Genomic DNA, 27,156 nt, shown 5'->3' on the forward strand with positions numbered 1-27,156 from the left:
GTGGCAAGGTCCATGCTGAATGTGTTGTTAAACCGTTGGCTTGGGTTGTAGATGAGGCACTGCTCCACTGCTGTGTTGTGCTAGTGGGTATAAGCCAGCAGTCAGGAGAAAGAGTACCTAATACTTGTTTTATGTGCTAGTCATATCCAAATTGTACGTTCTTATAGTGGGCCAAACCAGGGGTATTTCTTAACAGTTTTCTAAAAGCATTCTTTTTGTGCTCACAGGAAAGTGTGAATTCCAAGCTCATGGAATCTTCCTGCCCTAAACCTGAGGGCAAATATCTATCAAGCCTCATCAACATCAACACTCCTTCCTTGCCCAGTGTCCAAGTTTCTCAGTGCCTCACTTGCATTAGAGCCCTGAGCCTTCTAATTTTGCTAGCCTCACTTTACAGAGATAATATGGTCACTCTTCAGGTCCAGGATCTCATTATTCTTAGACCCCAGGCTTTTGATGCTCCCCATCACCTTGCTTGCACTCTGGGGCCTGTGTTCTGCACCACACATAATTGGCAGCTTGGGATAGGCAGTGAACCTGGCAATGACAGGACAAAGGCTTCAGGCACCTGAAATGTACAAGAGGAATCTTCTAGGACCTTGGAGTTCTTCAGTAAGAAATTGCATTTCTAAAGCCCTTCCTGAAAATATTTTACTCCAGTCACTTTGTAGAAAGCACATATTTCCCCGTTACAGTCAGTAAGCAGATAGTTATTAAGCACCTACTAAATGTCAAACATTTTTCAGGCTCTACAGGACACATCTGTGAATAAGATAGAGACCTTGTCCTCATGAGGCTCACAGTGGAGAGGGAGCAGCAGAAGGGCAACATAAATGCATAAATGAGTGAACGGATAGACAATTTTTGATACAGCTGAGTGTCAAGGAAGTGTTGTGAAACAGCAGTTTGGCTTAGAAGTAACTCTAAGGAGGTGACATTTTTAGTGAGACCTTGATGGTAATAAAGCAGCAGTCAGTCATCTGTTGATCCAGGGTTGGGCGTTGCAAGCACAATGACCATCACGTGTTAACATTCTGCAGTGGGAATGTTGCTCCTCTGTGTGCAAGTCAGAAAAAGAGGCCAGGGCTCCTGGAATAGATGCAGCAGGTGAGAGGGGGAGAGATGAAGAAGTGTGTAAAATGAAAAGCCCTTTGGGCATTATTTTAAATTGAAGGGGAAGCCACTGTAGAGTTTTTCTTACAGGTGGTTGAGTGACATGGAAACACTTCTTGACTTTTACTCTTAATCCTCTCCTTCTATAACATCACATTCACTCAATTCCCTTTCTCTTGCTTCTTTTATTTACAACCCAACCCAGTTCACCAATTCTGGAGAAAATGGCATGGTTTGGCTGATGTCTGTTGGTTAAGAAGCAAAGGAGTCATGTTTTCTTTGTAATGAGACGTATCTGTGGTCATTCTTTTTTCAGCTAGTTGAAAACATAATGGGTGGTCTGTCAATTTTTAAATATATGTATGTTTCTCCCATGTGTGAGAATTATTTTCAGGATTTCATTACCATGAAGGTGAGGTTTTGTTTAGGATTTTCCTTTTGTTTAAAGGAATCAACTGTTTGGAGTCCATGAATGTCAGCAGGAGATTAATTTGTGAATAAAATTTAAAGTGTTGACCTTGTCTTGTGGTTAATTCACAGGCAGCTGCCAACAGCTGATGTCAATCAGGGTATGCCTGCTAAAATTTTATTAAGCACGAGAGTGTTCTCAATAGAGGGCTTAAAACTATGTAATCCATTGTGCTTATTGCTTTGATAATCCATCTAATTGTCCTTGAAGCTTCCAAGCTGTAGGGTTTGGCTTCACTGATAATTTTATGGTCACATTAATAATTGGGTTGCAGCATCTGAATGAATATGTTCTCCAAATAGAGATGAAACCGATAAGTTATTTCTACAGGACAGAGAACACAAAGTGCTGTTATGGAATTTCCCTGTTTTTTTCCTTCTCATCTTGGAAACACGTCATAAAACCAATACTTTGAATGATTCTTTTTCTATATTGTCATTACCATAAAGAAGAACAATCTAAAAACTTCAAACTGCTAGAGCAGATACTTCTCCAGTGACAGTAGGGCTGGAGGTCTTTTGTGCATTAGAAGTTTAGAGAAGAGAAAGCTTAGGTTATTGATGTAAAATCTGCAGATGAAGAACATTTGGATCATAAATTTTCTGTCTTGCAGATTAATTGCTACCTTTGTAAAGCACTCTTCCCCTTTGCTTTGAGGAGCCTGTACTGTGCATGGGCTTGTAACTCCATGCCTGATACAATACCTGGTGCCTTCTGGGTGTTCAGTTAATGTTAATGTAGTCAAGTCATAAAGTCCATCTTTGTATTTTCATATTGAAATTCAGAATAACACATTTATCTATTTAAAGAATTCCAACTGAATGTGGGGGGAAAAAAAACCCTGAGAAGTATAAATTATAAAAAGTTCTGGTCTTCATTTTTCTCCGAATATGAAATCCTTTGGGTGCTAATGATAAGCATGTTCACTGTAAATATGGATTTTGTGGCATTCACTATTTATTGTCCCAATGTAGTTAGTTGTAAATACTCTCTTAATGCATATAGCTTGAAAAACATCTCATTCAGCACCAAGGACAGTGCCACAAGTCCAAGGTGCTCTCTTTCTTTGGCGCTTTTGTTTTCTGTTCTGTTGACCCTCTAGCCTGCCATCCTTCTAGAAATCGGTTTATCCCAGTACCAGTTTAGGGACCCTGGACCTCTCCTTGCTTGATGCCTTCTGAACACTCTTTGATTAGGGTGGGCTTGCCTGTTAGAGGAGCTTGGACTTGAATTACTAATAGGGAAGCGAAGCACCTGGATTCTGCAACAGTCCATGAAAGAGAAGATGATGCTCTGTTAAAACCAGAAGGGAACTGGACAAGCCAATTTTACAAGGTAATTTTGGTGGAGTCCAGTGTTTTCACTTCTATTTTGTAGTGAATCAGATTTCTTCACAAGACGTTGCTTGCTTTAAATAAAGTAAAATAAGCTTGGCTTACAAAACACAGTGTGGAGCTCTAGTCAGGGCTCCCTCTCTGTAGTGGCCTGGACCTCTCAAGTTTAGCTCAGCATGCAGTTCCCCAGTTTCTCTAGCTACCTTATACCTTTACAGTAATCGACTTTAATTCTTCACTTGTCATTATCAGCAAATCTTGAATGTACATATATATGTGTATATATATATATATATACACACACACACACACACATACTTGTATACTTAAAAGTATATAACATGCCTATATTTTTGTGTGTGTGTTTATACATACACACAAATATTTTTGTATGTTTATTTTAAAAAGTGACAATTTGGGTTATTCAAGTCTTCAGTTATTCCTTTTTGGACCCTTTACAAAAGAGGGAATATACACACCTTTGTATATTTATTTTAGGGACTATACACACCTTTGTATATTTATTTTAGGGAATATACACACATTTGTATATTTATTTTAAAAACTGGTGACAATTTGGGGTATGTATGTTTTCATACATACAGACCGTCAGCAAAAGATGGGATCACGTGTGGACATCTGAAAAGAAACAAAGAAGGGCAGGCCCATGGCAAGAGCTGGTGCTGCCATTTTTCTGACACAGCCACAGGAATGATAAAGGAATGGTGGCTGCCAGCTTCAACCTGAGAGCCACACCATGGCCACGTCCAGGGCAGCAGGGACCCTGAGGAGCAGGGCACGGGAGGGACGGACGGCACCTGCTCTTTCACGCCGGCACCACTGGGAGATCTAAGTCAGCAGGGCCCTGGGTGTTAGGAAAGGGTGCTGAGAAATGTCAGGGAAAGGTCACTGCAAGCTTTCTTCCCAGCCACATACCCAAGCTTCTCAGTGTCTCCGAGACCTTGAAGATGGGGCCTGAGAGCCAGGACTAACAATTCTGAGGCAGTCATAACAAAGCATGAATTGTTTTGTTCAAAGGTCAGGAAAGGAAAAAAAGAAAGTGTCTCTCCCTGTGCCGTCATCAGAGTCAAAGCCCGAGAAAGTGACAAGAAGAATGGCTAGCAAGAAGAAACTAATTTTACAGTACTTAATAGTAATTACAGTACTAGTGTTAGGTTATTGGATTGATTTACATGTGCTGTTTTTTCTGCCGTAGTCCCACAGCACTGTTTCCTTCATGAGATCTTAAATTCTCCATGGAAAGTTCTGTTCTCACATTGCTGGGTGACTGGATGGGGCATTTGCGTGTGCCCGGTCTGGCTGCAGAGTTCAGAAAAGCATTTTCTGCTCAACGTTCCAAGAGCATGGGTATGCAGCGTGCTGTGGGCCCCTCCCTGGAAGAACTGTTCCATACAGGGTGCAAGGGAGGGCAAGTGACTCAGTTGCTGATTTGCTGCTCTTTTAAATGGCTTGTTAATTTTCAGCAAGTTCAGAGCTTCTGGCACATCAGGGAACACCGTGTTGGATAATGCTACAAGCAAGGCATGACCTTCTAGAGTGATCTTCAAAGCGTTCGTTATGTAGATCCTGCAGTTGTCATACTGAATTAACTCCAAAGCTGTATCCTAGGTTTATCCGTATGGACCTTTGCTAGGGACAGTGATTGTGTCACAAGTAAAAAAGGCACCGTCTCTGCTCTCAATACATTTTTTTTTTTTTTGCCATTTATTTATTCTCTTAAGTTTGATCTCATTCTTTCAGTTTTCTTACTGCGTGCAACAACCGTTTTTTTTTCTTCTGCATTCTTACCCAGCTTTGTGCACTAGCTGTCTCTTCTTGATAACTTAGCTATCATTTATGTCAGCGTCTTAAAGGGCTTTTTCACTTACTAGTCTCAAAGTGACATTAATTAGAGGTATAAAATGATACCACTACTATTGCTGGGAAAAATTAAGTTTCAAAGTAGTCAAAGCCGCCGTTTGCAGTGATTCCCTATCCTGTGTTTTAGAGCCCCTCCGAGCAGTAGATTTGGCTTGTTTCTGGATATAAGTTCTCACGAGGAATTTGCCAGATTATGCCCTGGACGTGTACTTATTTCAGATATCAGCTGTTTATAGCTCAAGTGAATTTAGACCTCACCCTATACTCATGGAAACTCAACTAGCTGTTAAATGCTAGAATTTGGGGGAACAGCCAATCTATGGTTGCTAAAAGAATGTCAAGTCGATTTTTCTGACCAGTTCCCAAGTTCACCCCTTCATCAGTCAGAGGCCGTACTGGCTTTCATTAATGATGCTTTGTCTGTTCCCCTTTTCCCAGTAGCTTATAGGAGCTGTCTGTCAGCCAGCACCTGACTTGCTAAAGTTAGGCTGAGCAGTTCTGAGGTCCTTGGGGTCACTGGATCTCCAAGCAGACAAAGTAAGTTGTTAGTGGTAAAAACTAAAATTGCACTTTGAAGAGCACAAATTCACAGTGACCCTCCATACTGGCCAGGCTGTCTGGAGTACTACCCCTGTTCTCCCCAGCCTTTGGGAGGGGAGGGTGAATGAGGGGTGAATGTTGATGCCTATCCAGCCACCAAGCTGCCATCTTTTGAGTGCTCTGAGGGAGCAGCTCTGTCAGCTGCTCTTCAGGGACCCTTTTGGCTGGCTCTGCTCAATTTCCTCTGCCAGAACACCTGTCTTGCAATGTTGTCATGGCAGGCTTATCTTCTTTGTTCGCCCAACAAGTGAATATCTATCTGCCGTACCAGTCACAGAGAAGATGGCAATAAAGGTTTCTGGATACTTGGAATGATGCATGAAGGAGTAAATGAAAAATGTAATTGAGAAGTTGTTTTGGTCTCGGATCTACGGGGTTGGATTGATCCCTGTTCCATAGAAACCTAGCAGCTTTTTCCTGACAGCCAAATAAAACTCAAGAAAACCCTCTCCCATGTTTTCTGCTCGGGACCTTGATGATGGGACAGCAGTGTCTGTGGTATAGTTACTTTAATATAACCACCACTCCTGGGTTTCGAGAACGTTAGTGCGATTTGATACTGTATGACTGGTTTCTCTTTTCTCCAGAAAATCCGTCTTTTGCTTGTAGACGGATGTCAGGTGGTAAAGCTGATCTCATTAACTCTCAATATTCTCAATTTCTCTAGAATGTCTTTCTAGGGAAGGGCAAATACTTCTTTTTCAGACACCCATGTATGAAAATATTCTCCCTGAATATGAAATGTGTGTTCCATAGTGTTTCTTGTGTAAAGTAGAGTTGTGTCCTGGTTGACTAAGGGAGGTCTACTTTTGTACTCCCATGTGAGAACTTGGAAGTAATATATCTCTAAGAACATGAAGGTTAGATGTTACAGCATGCTAATGCTGAATCTCCATATAGATTAAAGGATTTTGAGGGCTATCCTGGCAACCTCAACATAAATTACTTAGAAATGATGTTTGGAGCATAGCTCATTCAGAAGTTGAGGTGGGTCTGTCTTCATCCCATTTCTCTTTACCTTACTTTTTTCCGTGGTAGGGCAAAGTTATCAGAATCACACACGTCCCATTCCCCTAAAGCCAGGAATCAAGATGTTAAACGCTTGAAGGATCTGCTGTACCTGTAAACTCCATGAGGTCTCATTTAACAGGTTAGGATAATTTCCAACAAGCCTAGTTATTTCTACTTAGTGTTCTAATCATTAGACCTTAACGGACTTTGCTACAAATGAGTCAACATAACGAACTGGCCTCCCCAGGCCTGCCAGTGACAGCTCATCAGGTGCTTGCCGTGTGTCAGCTCTGCGTATGGCCTGTGCTGGGGACCAGTTGCTTGGAAGAATAACACACAGTCTTGCCCCCAGACACTTAAAATCCAGAAGATCTTTGTTTCCAAAATGAAGGAAATTGTTGATGGCTTCAGGAAGCAGAATCTATATCACTCTGAACAGTAGCATCCTTCCATGGGACTGTTCCGACCGTCTTGCAAACCCACATCCTTGGTCCTGGCCAGGCTTCTCTCCTCCCTCCTGGGCAGTGCAGCACATCCTCTGCACACTCCCAGCACCTTGTTTGTGGCTGTCTTGCAGACTGGCCCCCGCGGATTCTGATGATCGGATGTGTTTTCTCTGTCTTGTGGGACTGGGCGTTTTGCTGTCTGGGAACGTGTCTTTGTCCTCTTCACAATCCTGATAGCTTGGTGACTTCTGCAGATTGGGGCTTGAGGTGCATCCGCAATGCCTGGTCCTTTCATGCCCAATGAAAGTTTCCTTCCCTCCCCTACCTGCTTCCCTGCTTGAGGCTTCTCCACCACCCTTCTCACCACAGAGCACACCATGAACTGTGGCTATTTCGCTTTCTCTGTCTCCCTCCATGAGAAGGTCAGCACCTTGTGGGCAGAGGTTTTGTCTGTTCTCTGGCGAACTTTCAGCGCCCCGCTCAGGGCCGGAAGTATGGTAGATGACCAAGAAATCTTTTTTGAAAAATGCTTGAGTGAATGAATGAAGAATCTGTGTGAGTGTTCTTTCTGGTGAATTGATGACATACTCTTTTTCTTCTGAAAAGGAAAACAGGACTCTCACAATTTTGTGATGCATCTGTCTAAATAGTATTCATATTATCCCATTTTACATTTCCTCAAACAAGTAGAAAAAAGGTCAGTCATCTTCTGCTTCCAACACCCAGTTTTCAAGAGAAATAGCTTGGTCTTGCACCTGACCTAGGCCCACTTCTGTGTCCGGATACAGGTCATGTCATTTTCTTTTTGCCCTGAAGTAATCCTGGTGGATGTGTTCCAGGAAGAAACACTCTTAATGAACTCAGTGGCTTTCTTTTGACCGTGTGGACAAATTAACTTTTATTGGCTTTGCAGCTCCCCAGATGTGGTGGCACTGTAATTCTGGGGAGGCTCTGGCTGTTAGGGAGGCTTTTCATGCTTGTAAGAATTAAAGGGTAATGATACTGGTGGGTAGTGGCAAAGCATCAGTTAGCAGGGAGATTCCAACCTGCATGGCATTGCATCCTAGAGGAAGCAGGGGCCAGTGGCCCCTCTCCTCTCTTTCTCCCTCCGCCCTTTGGCTCCCCTGTCATTTGCCTCCTTGATTTTTGTTTGTTTTTGGAGACAAAATCATGCTCTGTCACCCAGGCTGGAGTGCAGTGGCACCATCTGGACGCCATCTGGGTTGCAAACTCAACCTCCCAGGTTCAACTGATTCTCCTCCCTCAGCCTCCCAGTAGCTGGGATTGCAGGTGCACACCTTCACGCCCCCACGAATTTTTGTATTTTTAGTAGACACAGGGTTTCACCCTGTTGGCCAGGCTGGTCTCGAACTGCTGACCTCAAGTGATCGACCTCCTTGGCCTTCAGAGTGTTGGGGATGATGGGCATGGGCCACCACGCCTGGCCTTGCCTCCTTGTTTTCTGTCGCTCCTCTCTGTGGCCCTGTCTGAGTCTCCTTGTTTCTGTGGCTCCTCTCCGTGGCCCTGTCTGAGCCTCCTTGTTTCCGTGGCTCCTCTCCGTGGCCCTGTCTGAGCCTCCTTGTTTCTGTGGCTCCTCTCCGTGGCCCTGTCTTAGCCTCCTTGTTTCCGTGGCCCTGTCTTAGCCTCCTTGTTTCCGTGGCCCTGTCTTAGCCTCGTTTCCGTGGCTCCTCTCAGTGGCCCTGTCTTAGCCTCCTTGTTTCCGTGGCTCCTCTCCGTGGCCCTGTCTTAGCCTCCTTGTTTCTGTGGCTCCTCTCCGTGGCCCTGTCTTAGCCTCCTTGTTTCTGTCGCTCCTCTCTGTGGCCCTGTCTTAGCACCTTACGTGCTTCTTTCTCACAGAGACATTATGCATGATGAAGAAAACGGAATGCGTTATTCTTTACAGACATTATTACTGTCAGAAATACATGCAGATTTGGACAGGGACGAATACAGAGATGAACACTATTATTAAGGCAGGACTTTTTTTTAGTTTTAGTGCCTTTCAATCATATTTTCATAATATAAAATCATAACATAAAAGCCAGGAAAGCTAGTTATTATTATTTTGTGTGTGGACTGCCTGGCTATATTATACACAGGGCAAAGCTTACATGTTCTTTCATTCATTCATTCATTCATTCATTCATTCATGTGGTCAGGGAGATACTAAGTTGTACAATGAGACAATGATACAAACAAGTCATTTGGCCCAAAAGCCACCAGGAGCAGCTATTAATAAGGAAAACAACTTTTTCCAGCTAAGGCCGAGTTGATTAACTTGTTTTCCTGGAGGAGGGATAAAGCTTAAGCTATAATTTATTGAAAATTAATGAAAATGAATTTTGGTGGCACTGGCTACCAAACTGGAATGAAAATAAGAATGTGAGTATACCGTATTAAACCAAATTTTCCTTCTGGACTCCCTTTTTTCTCTCTCTCTTGTACTGTCAACAAGGTTCGAATTTGAAAGTATTCATGTTGTCTGTTTGCCAGTGGTTCTGATGGTAAATATCCACAGAGCCTTTTATCTTTAATTTCTTTTGATGTGTGTTTTCAGATCAAGCTCAGTTAACAATTTTTAATGAGAACTTATATGTCTTGGAGCTTTATTGCTTTGTTTCAAAAGCCTGACCTTGCATTTGCTTTTTAAACAAGTGTTTCAGAGTTCTTGTTGCTGAAGACTAAAATCTTTACATTTTGCTGTGATCATTTATAAAATTCTTGATATCCAGTTATGAGACTTTTCTTGGGGGATAGTCTAGTGCTGTAACTAAGGAGATACTGATAAGAGAAAACTTTATTACCTTTTTGGTTAAAAGATACCATTTTTAGATGATTTTTCCTCCAGGATCTCAATTTTCATGAATGTTCTTTCCTCCAGTCTGTCTTTAAGGTTTGTTTGTATGTTACATTGAAAACAATGCATTATGAAATGTTTGTTGTTCACATTGATGTGGATATCAGTACGAGGTAGTAAGAGCCAGACAGGCACGTGGCGGTCCTCTGAAGGGCCTCTCATGTTACAGTTGCCCTGATGAACTCGGTTCCCAGGCAGGTTCCTCAAGGAGAGACGTTGCATCCTGGCACCCAGGTCCGTGGACTTAAAGATCAATGTGGCCTTGATTTGTCTGAAATTATCTCACAGAGGGGATTCCTATTAATGATTACAGATCCTTCCCAGTACACTTTGTTCGTGGGACCCTCTCAATGGTGGGGGAACGGGGATCTCTGCTTCCTCTAGCACCTGAAACACGCTTTCTCCAGAAGATTAATTAACATGAACCCTACCAGGCCTAGGGGATAGGAGCTTCTGTAGCCTTTTCAAGTAAAAGGGAAAATCCAGACTTGCATTTACAAAAATAAAAAATAATACCTGTATTTTCATTATATGGGACATGTTAGGTTCCTCATTTTCAGGGGAGAGAGAAGATGAGTGGGCCGGTCTGGCAGCCCAGATGTGAATTCTGGCATTAACGTTTCTCACCAGCTTTTTGACCTTGGAGAAGATAGTGAGCATATCCAAGCCCTAGTTTCCTCATGGAGGGCATTCCCACTTTGAATTGTTATTTTAAGGATTAAAGAAGATAACACGAGTGGCTGTCACATTGTAGGGGCTCAAAATAGGTAAGCTTTATAGTACTCTGTACGGGGATTCTCATTTTACTTGAATGCTCCCTCAGCTCCAGTGGGAAATAGAGCTCACACCATTTCTGCATAGCTTAGCAGGAATTGCATGGAGTTTTCAAAATTATTTGAACATTAGAACTTGCATTTCCCTTTTCAAAAATCCAGATTCTGAGACACAAATCCATAAATTCCATAAACGTTCATGCCATGCCTTGGATTGCTCATTTTATCTGCAAATGGGCTGTCTGGATTGCCTATTGCCTTGGTGGTGAGGCTTTTATTCACCTACCAACTTAAAAGGCTGAGGAGGTATTTGAAATCTGTTTTGGCATTCTGCACAGGAAGATTATTTAAATTACGTTTTCAAGTATGTGTGATACCTACATGAAGCCCAAAGCAGGAATCTAAATGTGTTTTATATTTTTACAAATACATTTGGCTTTATTTTTCATATTAGAGATGGAAAGCCTTATTATTTTTTAAGAACTTAAAAGTAGTGTTTACAAAGTTATGTAAATATAAGCTATAAAAAAGGCTCACTGTGACCCTGTGAATTAAACGAAGAAAACGATAGAATGGGAAATATGCTTCCCATTTCAAAATCACAAAAAAACCCCCCTGAAAACTTACACTTGGAGTTTCGGACTTGAATATTCTATTGCAAATAAATAAAAGCCATTAGCTGCAACAGGAAAAGAAAAGAAAATGGCATCCCTGAAAACAATCCAAATGCAACCTTGAAGGACACAGACCAACTGTATGTAGCATTTGTAGTCCTGGGAGAGATAAGGAATTGGTGAAGTGTCAAGAGGAGAAAACGGAACAGTGGGATCATTCACACTTTTATTGACAGGGATCTGCAGAGAGCAGAACAGTGGGATCATTCACACTTTTATTGACAGGGATCTGCAGAGAGCAGAACAGTGGGATCATTCACACTTGATTTATCGACAGAGATCTGCAGAGAGGTGTTTTTTGTTTTTCCCCCATCTTAACTTTTATGAGTATAGGCAGAGGCCAAATGGTGATTTCTCAGACATCTCTATAGAATACGTTCTTGGAGCAGAAAGGAGTCTCTGGGGCCTCTCCTCTCATTTGGACCATCTTCCTTTCATATAAAAAAATGTAGCTCAGAGGCTAGGCCAGGATGAACTAGAACAAAATCCAGGCCTCCTGACTACAGCAGCTCCCCTCCCCGTGACACCAAATGAACTGGCCCTATACTTTTCTCTGGAAACCACCAAGATGAAGCTCAATGTCTCCATTCAGTGATCCTTACCACCACCACCCCTCCCCAAAATAAAACCCCCTGTAAAAGAAAGCAAGAAAATCTCTTCCCGTGCTCAAGCTCATGCCCTGGCTTCACCTCCCTAAATCTTAGCACTTGGAAGGTTGCTTCTCAGTAGCAAAATAACCTTGAAAGGAGTAACTTACTGAGTGCAAACATAGTCTCAGGATTGAGATCCTCTTTCTCCATAGCTCATTTCATCTCCAAGAGAAGCCCAGGAGGCAGGTATTCTCAGCTGTCTGTTACAGAGAAAAGCTGAGGTCCAGAGGATCTAAGAAGCCTGTGCATGCAGGTCAGGAGAGGGAAGGTCAGCATCTAACTCCCCTCTCAGGACCTGCAGACTGGAGAGCCCGGTAACCCCACTCTACTCCTCTCCTGAATCTCACTCTGGGAAAAGGAAGAACCGAGTGCGTAGGAGGCTGACCTCAGCCGGCAGGGTGGAATGGTTTAAAATGTTCCTGGTTATGATAAATGTGGAGGGAGACATCGAAACTGATTTCTCAAAAACATTAGAAGATGAAGTGCTGACATCTCCATGCCTTTCAAATAGGGAGTGCTAAGGCACAGGAGAGCATTTGGCAGCAACAACCTTTTTGCTTCTGATCTCGGCTCAGTGCTACTTTCTCTCTGCTTCTCACAATGCCCTGCTTTTCTGTGATGCATCTGGCCAGAGCCAGGCAAAACAGCACTCAACATTCCAGAGAAGAGCCATGAGATTGTTTTCAGGACTGCAGAGGCTGTTGAGAGACTGTCTGATGCCACCCACCTCCTCTCCTCAAAATTGGGCCATTCCCAGCTAACTAGGTGGAAGACTTTGATTTCTATTAAGTGGGTAGGTTTTGGCAAGAACAACCTAATCATCCTTCTAGAGAGTGCACAGCCAAATTGGGATGGGATTGCCTAACTCTGCCCAGCTTCCCCGCCAGCTCTTGGAGGGGGAACCTGGGAAGTTAGGAAATCAGAATCTAGGCCCACACCTTCCCGATTCTTCAGCGTTCATGCACAGCTGCTGCAGTGGTGCAGTTTTCCATGTGGGTTCTTTCTGCTCTGTGACTTAAACAAATCAAGTAGTCTCCTTTTGCTTCCTCTGTAATTGTGACGCAGTATTTATTCTGTTTGGGCACTGGTAATTAGAGCAAATTCAGAGATTTCTTATCACCTGACAGGTCTCTCTGAAGAATGCCTGATTCTCAGTAATTTGTCAATATGAGGACATAAGATATAGCAAGTATATCATTTCTGCCCATCTAGCGTCAATATCTAGGTTAACACAAGTCCCATCACACAAACGTGTTTTGTGATGACATTTTATTCTTACTGCTGGGAGAATGAGACCTCTTTTATGTTTCCAAGAGATGCTGTCTATATATTATACATACAAATTAAGCATATGTGTATCATGCACACACTAAGTTCCAAAGCAGGACCCCCAGATTGTATGGGCTGATGACAGTTAAGTATATATTTGAACAGCCTGAATGCCAATGAACTGTGAACCCTTCAAAGGCTGGGCCCAAATTCCTTCGACTCCCACATCTTCTCACTGCCTGGCACAGTGTCCATGCCTTTGCTGAGGCTTGGCAGAAACCTTCTAAATGTGTCAGTGAATGATAGCCATGTGTGCTCGGCAGTCACACACCTTGGATTGCCTGCATACATATTCTGGCCTGAACGTTTTTAGCTGTATGAATGTGGTCACTGTATTTACAAACCATGTAATAGGAGTCCACCAACTAGAGCGTGTGGCCCAAATCTGGCTACCACCTGTTTGTAAATAAAGCTTTATTGGAACACAAGTATGCCCATTCATACAGATTGTCTGTGGGTGCTTTCAGGAAACAATGGCAGCGTTTTATCATCGTGAAATAGAGTCGCTCTCAATACGGATTTACTATTTGGCCCTTTGCAGAAAAATTTGCTGACTTCTGTCATATAGGAACCGACCCTGAGACCCTGCAATAAACGCAGATGTCCATGAAAACAAGTCCTTCCTCTTAAGTCTGTGTCTGTGCACATGACCTTACACTATTTTTTGGCTATTTATTTATTGGTAAAGTTGCTCGAACCTTGATAAAGGATGCCATGCTTGGTCTGTATTAACTTGTTCCATCCCTCAGATCTTTCTTCCTCTGTCCCTTGTCTTAAACACCACTGTGAATGCCACCCTCACAGAGCCCCTGAACTCAGGGGGATTCCTTTAGCTGCCTTTTTTTTTTTTTTTTTTTTTTTTTTTTACCACTGTGTGCACTAGACTAGGGAGAACTGGGCCTCACACCACCAAGAAACCAGTCTTTCAGGATAAGGATGAGCAGGACCCCTACTGACAGGGAGCTACCCCAGTGATGGGGCAGCAGGGAGAATGGGAGGTGCTAAATTACTGGGTTTACCACCCTTCCTGCAAGGTACTAGACTCTGTGCATTGGTGTGTTACTTAGGATTTTCTTTTTTTAATCATACCCTCGCCTTTGCTCTGAATTAGTAAAGCCACAAAGCCCTGACACTTCAGGGTCTCATCACAACCTGCTGGTCATGTTTAAGGGCCTGGGTCCTCCTACTCCCTCCCCCCTATCCCAAGCCTACAGGTACCACCCAGCAAATGCTGAGGGAGGCCTGGCCAGTAGAAGAATCTGCTTCACTCTGGGCAGTGACAGATCCTGATCATGAGCTTGTTAGCCTCGAATAAAGCTCACGTTCATTTCTGGTCTTCTCCAAACAGCAGAGTATCATTAGGCTGTCACCAGTGCCAGCCTTGACACATCAAAACACTAAATGTTTGGGGTGGGAAATCTTAGCAGGAAAGTGCTTGCTGTTGGGGTTGCCACACCATAGTTGCTGATGAGTTTGCACAGTAAGCCGCCAAGGCCTACACCCCACTGTTCTGAGGCTCTCCTGCCCAGGAATCCCATAGCTCCTACAGGGAATTAACCACTGTTCTCAGAAATGATTGGTTTTTTTTTTTTTTTTTAATTCACTGCCCCATTTGCCTTGTTCTCAGCCTTCAACAACTCCCATTAGTGACTTACTTAGGTAGCCTGTGTGACCCTGAACTTCCCCGGAAGACACAAGCATAATACTGAGAGCTCTGAAATAAGCAGGATAATTCTTGGCATTCATGCAAGCCCGCACTGCATAAAACAGAGTGATTTTAGTGAATTGTCCCAGTGTTTTACAAGGGACTAAAAGGCATGATGTTGCAAACTTTTTGCACATCTAACCTACTTGCAGAATTCATCCTGCTGAAATGCACCTAAAAGGATGTGTCCTTTATTCAGTGTCAACTGTGCACTGGTTACAGGTGGGAGCGTCCACTACCCCTCGTTGACTTCAGACAAAATGGAAGCTCACAGAGGTTAACCTGTCTCAGCCACAAATGTTCTCTGCAGAAGCCTTTTGGAAATCTGCACAAGCAAATGAAAATAATGAGGGAGAGTCTCTTACGAAAAATAATTTGGAAGCTACTGAAAGTGGTTGTAGCCGGTGACACAGAAATTCCTGCACAGGTTAAGAACTAGAGGGAAGCACTTGCCTGACAAACTCGATAGTGAAAAGAAGTCCTATTAAAGAGATTGCACAATAAACATGTTCTAAAAAACATACATTGCCCAGGGCCATCAGCGAGATTCAAAGAGTGCTGGCTTCCTCACAAGCAGGCCCATGGCCCCTTGGGGCAGGTCAAACCTGGAGGACAATGTGGAAATGTGGGGGCAAGATTTGTCACTTGCATTCAAAGTCATGGGCTCCAAGTTGTTTGCCCTCACCAGGACTCTTCTGAATGCAGATGAAATTGTATTTGAAACCCCTCTATGCTTTATTGGGGTGGCAAGTGGGGAGAGAAACTGACTTTTCCTCAGCTTCAGAGTGTTCTCCAGTTCCTTATTTGTAGGCTTTGGAATATTTTCCAAGAAAAACTCCATCGATTTTTTTTCTTTTTTTGAGATGGAGTCTCACTCTGTTGCCCAGGCTGGAGTACAGTGGTACAATCTTGGCCCACTGCAACCTCCGCCTCCTGGGCTCAAGCAGTTCTCTTGCCTCAGCCTCCTGAGTAGCTAGAATTACAGGTGCCCACCACAACACCCGGCTAATATTTGTATTTTTTAGTAGAGATGGGGGTTTCACCATGTTGGCCAGGCTGGTCTTGAACTGCTGACCTCAAGTGATCCACCCGTCTCGGCCTCCCAAAGTGCTGGGATTATAGGCGTGAGCCACCATGCCCGGCCTCCATTGATAATTTAACTTGGTCATTCAGTTAGTTGTCTTATCATCTAATAACTACATATCAATGTACATGAAGCAGAGTACATTTTTCAGTCTCTTTTTTTTGTTTTTTTTTTTTACCATGAGACGCAACCAAAACATCTACTTCCCAGCTCAGATCTGGTACATAAAGTAAGCCTTGTGGACCCCTCATTTTAAAGTCCTAGAGCTTGCCCTTCAAGGGATTGGCTGGGTGGCTCAGGGGAGCAGAGTGTCACACTTTCAGGATTTTGTGAGCAGTTAAAATCAGCTATGGTACCAGTATTTACGCCATGGCAATCAGCAGATGCTACTTCCCTTCCCTCCAGAGCCTGCTGTTCCACATGTCTCAGCTCAGTGCTGGCTACCACTGCCCATGGCTGTCACTCCTGGGACTCTGTGCTGTACCCAGGGTCTGGGACAGGGATGGAGAATGAGATTGTATCTAATCTGCTCATCTCTGAGGTTGTAGTCCTCTCCTATGTTCCGATATGGAGAAGATGGGTGGGAAACTGTATTTCACCCAAATTAATGACCCTGGGCATTGAGCAAGAGGAGGCCCCATAAGGTGCCTTGGATTTTGGAACCACTTGATTCTTTGTTATCTGAGTCCAGAGGGCTCCAAGAGGGAGGCGGAAATGCATGTTCCCAGGAACTCGACGGAGACCTGCCTTTTTACCTTCCACCCCGAGCTTGTCCTGCGCGGGCAACAACTGAACTAGGGATTGATTTTAAAGTAAAACCATCCTTTGTCTTGATTTAAGGTGCCCACGTCCTCAAATGCCTAAGAACCAGGCACTGTGCCATGTTCCGGGATGCCAGAGTGAAGGACATTTCGTGATGATGGAAATGTTCCATATCTGCACTCTCTTATGTATGTGGCTACTGAGCCTTTGAAATGTTACTGCTGTGACTGTGGAGCGGAATTTCCAATTGTAATTGATTTGAGTTTGAATTTCAGTAGCCACATGCAGCTAGTGGCCACTGTATTGGACAGAGCAGCTCCAGGGTTTCAGGGACAGCCTTGTGTGGCAGCCTGTGTGCCAGGCATGTAGGGGATGCATTCACCACATTGGATGCCCAGAAGACCAGTAAGTCCTCCCCAGACCCCTGCTCCAGGATTGCTGACCAGCAAGACCAAGAGACTCCTGCCCCTAGCAGACATTTACCCATTCAGACACACCTGCCACTAAGCTGAACACCTAAGGTCACTCCGTGTCATTCCACCCCCTATCTGCAGGACAGGTGATAATCTCAACTTACAGGTGAAGAAGGAAGTCACAGAGATGTACAGCCCTTGCCCAAGCCCTCAGTGCCAGAATTCCTACCCACACATGTCTTAGTAAACTCAGAACCACACTGCTAGACAGATGGCATCTCAGAGAACCCCGAGGATCTTATTTAAGGCAATCTTCCATACTTGTTCTTAGAGTAGTGTAAGAAGAACCTTAGATATATCATATGGTTTTTCTTTCCAGTGGTGTTCGTGGGTGTTCAGCCTTCTCAGGTTCTTATTTGGGCACATAACTCCTGTGAGTATGCACAATAGTGTACACATTTCATTTTACACCATTTGGTGACCATTATTTCCCAGCTGGTGATGTTGGCATCTTTCTCTTGTGCTGTCTGGTTTAATAATACAGGACCAACTACATCAACGTCAGTGACTGGGTCCCTGTTTGGGCTTTTCATTTTTTTGCGGGAATGTGGACTACTGATCAATAAATCACTGATCACCCCCAGTGAGTGTTGCTTTCGGATCGGTACTGATCAAAATGGGATGAAAATGGAGCTATAAACCGAAGGCTGAACAAGGCCTTTAGGAAATACTCTATGGTGTTAGATTACCTATGAATCTACTGTTAAGATTTTTGTACATTTGGCTGGCAGTTCTTTCTGCTTAAGAGCATCAAGTGCAAATACAAGGTAAATAAAAGGTGGAAGGCGGGGCCGGGCGCGGTGGCTCAAGCCTGTAATCCCAGCACTTTGGGAGGCCGAGGCGGGTGGATCACGAGGTCAACAGATCGAGACCATCCTGGTCAACATGGTGAAACCCCGTCTCTACTAAAAATTACAAAAAATTAGCTGGGCACGGTGGTGCGTGCCTGTAATCCCAGCTACTCAGGAGGCTGAGGCAGGAGAATTGCCTGAACCCAGGGGGCGGAGGTTGCGGTGAGCCGAGATCGCGCCATTGCACTCCAGCCTGGGTAACAAGAGCGAAACTCCGTCTCAAAAAAAAAAAAAAAAAAAAAAAAATGGTGGAAGGCGGTGTTGAGAACCACCTCCTGCACCAAGCTGGAGCAACCAGAGCCAAGGGCAGGACCTGCCCCAGTCTCTCTGCTGCTGGAGCCAGTCCTTCCGCCTCAGCCGCCACCTTAAGGCAGGAGGTGCTTCCTCCCTGTTCTTTGCAGTCCCCAGACAACTGTCTAACTCAGCCACAGCAGTCCTCCCAAGGAAACTTTGTGCCCAGGTGGTTTTCTGCCCGGAAAACACATTACTTGGCTTATTTCATGCTGGCTTCTAGCTTGTTAAACCCGGGGCTCAGGGCTCACGGAGTGAACGGTGCACATTACATGAGGCAACAGGGTACTGCCTCAGACCATAACCTCCAGAACACAGGCTGGCAGGAACACAGACACTTTCGAGTGGCAATGGGCAAGAGCGGTCTTGGCAGTCCAGCTGAAGTCTGATAACCCACGGACCCAGAGTAGCATAGGCTAAGCACACGCCGGCCTGCAGGGGAGCTCAAGAACTAAAACCCCGCCTTTAGGTCATTTGTTTTGAAGGTGAAACTGCTGCATAGTTTCAACTTCAAAACGTGAAGTGCAACCAAGTCTTATCAACCCAACAAAGCATTGGCGGTGAAGTTGCTAGCATTCTTTCTGCAGCCCCACTGGGCACACAGTGAAGCCTGGGGAAGGGCATCTGTCTCCTAACCATACACAGCCGGGACCTGTCTCACGACGGGCATTGCTTGAGTTCCAGGTACAGAATGAAAAACATGCTGTCAATTATGTAAAGCCCTGTACAGTCCTGAATACCAATATTATTTCCATTATGTATTATTATAAGCAAGTCAGCATCTACTTTTCCAAATGTCACATGAAATTTCCTTTTTCTTCCTAACCTGATTCCTAAGAGGCAAATAGCTTCTTATTTAGCATAGATACTTTGGACTGGCACAAATTATTATATATGATCAATATCATAAACCTTTACCCTAGCAGAATAAAAGGAAATGTCTAAACATTCATTCTAAGCATAGGTACGGTTTGAATTCAAGGCCAGAAAGAGGAACATTAACCAGAAAGTGTATCGTGTGGATGCAGTGAGGCCTGGTATCATAAAATAATCTGTGACCTTTTGACCTTTTGGAACTGGCCACGGCCTTACACTGTGGCCTGTTTACAGAAATGCTGGCTTTAGTCTCGTTATGGACTTGGGTTTGGGGCTACACATGGACCCTCTGGTGATGAGCCTGCATAGTTTCCTAAGACATGGGTGAACATACATACCCTTCCCGATGGGCCTCTCCTTTTTCCAACTCCTGAATGACCCCCAAGAGCACTTTGATGGTTTCCTGGCTTGAACTGATCAAGTTCTCCATCATCTGAAGTTGTGCTTTGAGGTCGACCACTTCCGTATGAGGCACGATTTGTTGGCATTCTTCACCTGCAGCAACCGCTGTGGGACTAGGCTGGTTCCCCGGCCCCGGCAGGGTTTGAGTCTGCGAGGGCTGCTCACTACATTCGGGGGACAGGCACTGCACGGGGGGTGAGCAGGCCAAGGCAGTGCCTGAGGGCGGCTGGAGCCCATTGAGATGTGTGGCTCTCCTCCGCTCCTCATCTGCTGGGCAGAGTGACCACTGGCTGGCAGCCGCAGAGTTTGACAAACCAGGCTCAGGGGCCCTGGCACTGAGGGTGGGTGCATAAACAGTGGCAACCTCTGTTTTAAACACCCTCCCGAGGGTAGGTGGAGTGGGCTCCTCAGAGTTCGGCCTCCCCCGGTCGTGCTTGGCCCTCCCAAGCAGCTGGTAATTGGGCTCTTCGGAGTGGGGCCGAGTGGAGTTCTGGAGCGCAGCTTCTCCATAGCTGAGCAGCTCTGGGCTTTTACAGGGCTCTGTGCAGTTGACCCCCAGAGGCTGGTCCACTGCGTTCATGTGTTCATTAGAATGGAAAACCAAGGCTGTGGTCTTGTGCACCCGCCCTGCACCACACGGCTGGACCTCCTCCATGGGTCCAGCCTCGTTCTTCTCTTTAGCATCTGTTAGAAACCCATTGTTTTGGCTTTTAAAGGGATCTGCAGCAGGGAGGCTTTTAATGTTCCCCTTTTTGCGGTCCAGAGGGAAGGTCTGGTAACACTTCTTAAGGTCTGGCGAGGTCTGCACACCTGTACTCTTGGTGACGTTGGGGATGGACCTGCGTGCCGGCACTGTCATGTATTTGCGGTAGGCCGTTCTGCAGGACACGGGCTTGGCCTCCCGCTTCTCCCCCAGCTGGCCCGAGGACAGCTGCGTGTCCCTCTGCTCATTCTGTGCCTCGCAGATATCCTTAAAGCGAACCTGCAGTGCTTTGTTGCGTTTTTTAATCTGCCGGTTGGGGTCCAGGGCGTATTTCATCTCCAGGGCCAGGCAGGCAGCGGGTTCCACTTCAGTCTCCGACGCTGTGAGTATGCATTTGCCGGTGTCCTTACTGACCATGGTTCCTGCATTCAGAAACAGCAACAGAGGTGTCAGTGGAACAGAAATACACATGCAAGCTCCGGCCGCACAAAGTTTTAGCCACCGCGACGACCGCCTGCTTCCTAATTTTATTTAAGCGGGTGAGGTCGGCCTTTGTGTTAAGGAAAATCACATGGGCTGAGAGTTGCCGGCAGCTCGGCTTGAAATGCTCCTCCGATAGGAAAGCCTGCTTGCTCTTCCAGGTGGGACACACTTGCGTTTTCTTTTGATGGTAACGCATGTTTCCCCATGAGACAAACCTGTTTTACTACATTCATCAAGAAACCCAATGATGCTGCCTCTTGTGCTTTGCAAATTATTTTTTCACACGCGTGACTCCCCTTCTCAGGCAGATGGTTTACCAAGTGCTACTTAATTTGGTTTGCGTTTTGACTATTTTTTGAGGATGACGTCATTAATCTATTGCTGGAATCTGGGAGAGCTGCTGTTTTAAAGACTTACTGGAGATGCTACGTCTTGAGCAGATAAATGTGGAGAGCCCTCCGAGGAGGAACTGAAAGAAATCTATTTGCGTGAGCCGTTATGGATTCCGTGGGAGAGTTGGCCGTGCTCCTGGATGGGAACCATAAGGAGAAGTCGAGGGGCGGTTTGCTTCTCATGGGTTAACACGTTAACACCAGCCCTAAAAGGAACGTGGGTTTCCCTGCATCTACCAAGGCTGTGTTAGCAACCCTTTTGATTCCGTGGAGAGTGGTACTGGAAATAATTTTAAAAAATAAATAAAGGAAATTATTCATTCTAGAATCAAGTTTTGTGTTTTGATCACAACCTCCAAAAATGAAAACAATGGTGGTGGTTGTTTCAGTACTTACATTCTGAAAGAAACTAAAACCATGAGACTTTATGTCAATCATGCAGATTCATCCTGGGCTGAATTATTAAATGCAGCTAAAAAGATGCAGGTGGCCAGTGACTCCTCTCGGGGATACCAGTGGGGTGAAATGCCTTCACTTGATGCTGTTTATTGCACATGGAAGAACTATTTGATAGTTGCACTTAAAGCAAGAAAATAGAGTTAAGTATGTTGTTTGTGAGACTTTCCCTTTTTTCCCCTTATGTTTGAGAAGAAAACAGTCAAATGGGAGGCACCGAGGTGGACAGGAGCCGAGTGCCCAGAGAGGCAAGGTCATGGACATGGGCCCGTGACGGCTGCAGGCACGCAGGCTTGGTCCACCTTGATCCCTGCCTGGCTGCAGACGCACCTTGTGCCCTGTCCCGGGGAAGTCTGAAAAACCAGCCCCGAGACCTGTGGCAGCACTCACTGGAAAATGCCACGAGAACCGTGAGCTCGCAGCATGGCCACTGCATCTGGAGTGGCATGGTTTGAGTGCCAGATGCTCTGGTGGTCCACATGCAGAATACCTGACTTAGAAATGTTCCTGAAGGTCAAGGCTACACTTTCCATTTCAGGGAGGATACAGGTTCAGCGATGTTGTGTCACTTTTCTGTGTCACACAGCAAATAAGAAGCACAGGCAGGGCCGGGCGCCGTGGCTCAAGCCTGTAATCCCAGCACTTTGGGAGGCTGAGGCGGGTGGATCACGAGGTCAAGAGATCGAGACCATCCTGGTCAACATGGTGAAACCCCGTCTCTACTAAAAATACAAAAAATTAGCTGGGCATGGTGGCGCGTGCCTGTAATCCCAGCTACTCGGGAGGCTGAGGCAGGAGAATTGCCTGAAAACCCAGGAGGCGGAGGTTGCAGTGAGCTGAGATCACGCCATTGCACTCCAGCCTGAGTAACAAGAGCGAAACTCCATCTCAGGCAGGAGCAGGGCCCTGCTTTAGTGGACCTCTGAATCCAGGCTGTTTCTCATAGACCCAGGTGTCCAACAGGCAGAAACATGACCCCTCCCTACATCCTTAGCCCTTACTGAGTTAGACAGGCCAAGGTACACGGTGGTTCTGTAACGGGGAGGAAGAGACAACTTCACAGCCCCCATCCAAAAGCAAGTTACATGACTGGCCCTTTGTTAAAGTGACCTCTACATCTCAGGCCAGCCTGGTCCTGCCACTTTGCCGGCTTCCACTGCTGTTCACTGAATGAAAGAGTGAAGGAATCAAATTTTTCTTACATCATGCCATGAACAACTAACAGGTAATCACATGTAAGAACAACAACAAAATAATCTCCGCAGCATTTGATTTAGATGGAACCAGTTTTGCAATCATGGCATGACTGGTATTTCAGGACGGATCATTTGCTGTCGGATGGGCTGTCCTGTGCAGTGCAGAGTGGTTGGCGGCATCCCTGGCTTCTGGCTTCTCTCCTCTGAATAGAAGAAGTAGCATGGCTCCTTCCCATTATGACAACTAGAAATGTCTCCAGCCATTACCAAATGAGCCTGGGAGCAGAGTTTTGCCTGGCAGAGAACCACTGCATTAGCCCTTGAGCCTCTGGATGCCTCAGGCTCCTGTTCCATTATCCTGTAGTGTGCCCTGACAGGCGAGGCTTGTGTGGACAGCAAAGGAAGTCCTTGGTGCTTTACTAGGTGCTGGGGAAATTTGGAGATTGCTATAATTTGAAACTTGAAAAACTGGGCAGTTTTAGAGAGGAGAAGAAAAGGAAAGAAACAGACTGGAAATGCACCAATATCTTGGCTCTGTTTGAGATGGCTAGATTTTAGGTGGGAGGAGGGACAAGGTGTGCCTGCTCATGAGAAAGTTTGGTGGCTTTTAGAGATTCTTATCCCAGCAGGTTAAACAGATGCACCCAGGACAGCATGGTATGGGGGCAGGATGGGTGGCAGTGGGGTGGAATAAGAAAATTCAGTCTTAACCTTCACTCTGATCTCCTATTCATCCTTTAACTGCCTTGTTGTCCAGGTATGTCAGAATGTATTGGGCCATCGTTCTGCAGAAGACCTTCATAGTAGGGGAAATTTGAAAGAGAGCATTTTTACAAAAAGCAATTCACTAGTAATTTTTCAGCCTTTTCCGTGCTACCTCTGAAAAATGTGTGTCTGAATAAGTTTGTCCTGCCATGCTATTCATCATCACCATTTGCTCGGGACTGCACTGAAATAATTTTCTTACATCAGTTGGCTGGGGTAAGAAATATTCTAGGTCTTGGACCCAAGCATCAAACTAATACAACAAATCAGAAGAATTAATTGCCAGTGGCCAAATAATAATAAAAAATTCCTAGCCCTTCTGTGTTTTATAGAGAGTTGCTAGTATATAAAAATCATTTCCTCATTAGTAAAAAATGATGGTAATACTTAGATGTTTAATCTGTTTAGTTTGTTATTGCTGACTGAAAAAAAACCCAGTAATAGTAATTGAGTTGTTCTTATTGCCTGATAGGGAAAACATGGAGGAATTTTTGCGGTTGGTTTATTTTGGCTTCACATGAGGTTATGAATTCTTTCTGATGGCTGGATGACATTTTCTAAAGCTTTAAAATTGAATTTCTGGACATTAAGAACTACTAAGGTGGACACATCTTTCTGGGGTGTTCATTTGCTCTTTATTAGGGGTGGATGGTTAGGGTTATAGTGATTACCATTAAGAAAATGATTTCCTTATGAAAGGAAATGGGGCATTCTACAGAGGACTGTCCTTGAGACAAGTGTCACCTTCTTCCACACTACTTCATTCATCCTTCATGCATTTATTTGGCAAGTGAAAGTATATGTTGCCATGTAATGTTAACATTCAGTAAGCATGTAGTTAAGGACGCCTACGTGGCAATCAAATGTCAGCATTCCCCTATGCACAGCAGTTCATTTGCATGGCCAGATTTGATCCTCATCATATCCTTGCAGGGCAGCCACTATTGATATCCTCATATCGCAGATTGAGAAACTGAGGCACGTGGTTTTGGGGTTTTTTTTTTTGGCAACTTGGTCAGAGTCACATGGCTAGTGGGCCACCCCTATTGAAACAACTCAATCCATATGAATCACATGCCCTAAACCACTACCCCTGCTCAAGGAACTCTGTAACTTGAAATGATTCATGATAAACTTTAAAAGCATTAAACAACTGAAACTCATCTGAGCAATGTCCTTGTCTTGCTCCCACAGCGTACTGGCTGCTGGTCAGGCACGGACCTCCAGGTAGTTGTAATAACACAGTTGGTATTGGAGCACTGAATGAGGGTTGCCTCGAGTTCCAGACTGAGCACGAAGCCGCAATGGCATTCTCCACGATGGCCTGCCTTGACTGGGTCACCTAAGAGAACCACGGACTCTGGTTTGTGGAGTTAATCTCATGGCTCTAAAGCAGCAGGAGTATGTTCATAAAGTTTATTTTTCGTAAGAAAATTGTATTTTAGAATTCATTGGACTGTGCTGCCTTGGAAGTGAAAATGGCTAGTCATGGTTGTGCCCGTTTGGCTCGAGAGAGCTAGATGTCAAGGAGCTGTTCGGAATATAAATGTCTTAATCACTCGAATTAAATTTCATAGTCAAATGTGAGTTGTAAATATATAAACCCTGTAGTTTTAGATTGCTGATGGAGACCCAATCTCGGCATGCTGCTTTAAATTAATGGCTGATATGAAAATGTGCATTCCAGCTTACAGGAGTGAGAAATGGAAGCAACTAAATGCCTAACAATAGGTAAACAGTTAAGTAAATTATGGTTTACATTCACTCTGGGTGGCCATTAAAAGGATAATTATAGAGATTATTTAGTATCATAGAAAAACACTTACGAAATAATGTTAAGTGAAACAAAACAGTCTACAAATTATATTGGAAGACATGAACAAAAACGGTCATCACTGTGGCATTAAGGCAGTACATTCGGAGAGATTTATTCTTCCTTCTGTTTTCCAATTTGGGGAGAGTGGAGGGAGATGCAGTGTTGTTCTTGTTTTACCAATGAAAATAACAAGGTAAAATCCAGTCCACACGTGAAGCAGGCCTTGGGAAGGCATAACCACTTGTATCAGCATAAGAAAAACCCAGAAAGGATGAGATGTGGGTATAAGCAGTTTGCCAAAGGTCATCTTTTATTGTTTTGGGGGAGCTCTCATAAAGGACAAAAATGAATTTTGCCAAGTGTGTGTATGTATGTATGTACATATGTATAGGTATATATGTGCCTGCATATGTATTTAGATATGTATAGCTAAGTGTTTAGCAGAAGATATGTCAATATTTGAGCAAATGTACTATGAGGAAGGAAATTAGCATCTGTGTTAATTAGAACTAAAATGGATTCAGTAGTCTGAAAGCAACTTTGTGGGGTTCCATCGGCTGACAAGAGAAACTCTCCATTGGATTCTGTCCATTGTTAAAATGTCTGTGCTGATTTGGAGGTTTGCGGTTTGGTGCTGTGATGGTATTTGTGGGGGCAGGATGCAGTCAGCTGCCAGTCTGACCAAGATACACCTCCCAGGGCTCAGTAGTCCCCGCACATAGCAAAATAGCTAGGCCAGCAGTCTGATGAGTGTGGCAAGGGATTGTATGAAATTATTGGTTTTTCCAGTGGCTTTCCCACTGTTCAGACACCTTGGAGTCAAAGATGCTGGCTGGAATTCAGGATGAAATGGGTCAGCATTTTCTTCCATATGCCAAGGGGGGCACCTGAGCATGAGGCTTCTCAGAATGAGAGTGGTGAAAATGCATCCCATTCTTCACCACTGGCTTCCCAGAGAGAAACGGAAGTAAAACAGAACCTCACTCCTAAATGACGTCACTTGTGTTGTAAAATAGCTAACTTAGAGACCTGTTTCATAGGTGCCAATGGGGTCTTCAAAAAATGGAAGTCTTAGATTCATTATCTGGTTTAATTTTCTTTACATAGTGAAATGTTACTTTTTTCCCTACATTTGCTGTCTTCTTCAGAAGTCACTGATTAGGAGGACCACAAAGAGGGGACTAGAGGAATTCAGACACCCTTGTGTCATTGAGCGTTGAGTGAGGAACTGTATTCCTGTAGAACTATGGCTCCTTGCAGGAAACACCCAGACGTAATTCCCTCGATCTGTAGAATACTGTGGTGAAACCTCTGTCATTAAGAACTGATGACCACCCAGACGGAAGCAGGGAAGAGGGGCACTCACGGAGCTTAAATGTAGGCATCAAGACAGAAGAAGACGTATCTTAAGTGCAGCCCCCACTCACGCATATCCGTGATTTTAGAAAATGCACTTAACCAACAAAAAAACCTACGGTCAGTTGCTTCAGCTACATAATGTAAACCACACAGACTCACACTGGGCTGCTTTGAGAGAGTGAGAACAAGGGAGGTGAAGCATGGATGCTTGGGGTTCAGTGTTCATGTTCTAGAAGAACCAGAGAATCCTCTTAATGGTCCAAACTTTTCACTTAGGTTTCACTACCCAGTTCTTTGACTTTCAGCTTGTGCTGATGTTAACCTTTGCTCATCCTGTCTAAATGGAATCTAAATTAGTAGACATGAATTTCCCAAATTTTACGATGCTGGTGAAAATCGACAGGA

The 27,156-nt window shown here is 44.5% G+C and overlaps 2 protein-coding genes across 6 annotated transcripts in view; one reads left to right on the plus strand and one right to left on the minus strand.

The window, feature by feature from the left end:
• DOCK1 (dedicator of cytokinesis 1) overlaps positions 1 to 27,156 on the plus strand; it is a 543,687-nt gene that overhangs the window by 242,557 nt on the left and 273,974 nt on the right. The gene's annotated exons all lie outside the window — the stretch shown is intronic.
• Positions 1 to 27,156, minus strand: part of INSYN2A (inhibitory synaptic factor 2A) — a 60,660-nt gene that overhangs the window by 20,220 nt on the left and 13,284 nt on the right. For both annotated transcript variants that reach the window (XM_035269475.3, XM_002756710.6), the window contains exon 2: positions 19,518 to 20,706. In XM_035269475.3, the coding sequence (XP_035125366.2) occupies positions 19,518 to 20,701 (1,184 nt within the window). In that variant the 5' untranslated portion in view covers positions 20,702 to 20,706. The remainder of the gene's footprint in view (positions 1 to 19,517; positions 20,707 to 27,156) is intronic.

This window comes from Callithrix jacchus, chromosome 12 (genome assembly GCF_049354715.1).
Source record: "Callithrix jacchus isolate 240 chromosome 12, calJac240_pri, whole genome shotgun sequence".
Classification (NCBI taxonomy): domain Eukaryota; kingdom Metazoa; phylum Chordata; class Mammalia; order Primates; family Cebidae; genus Callithrix; species Callithrix jacchus.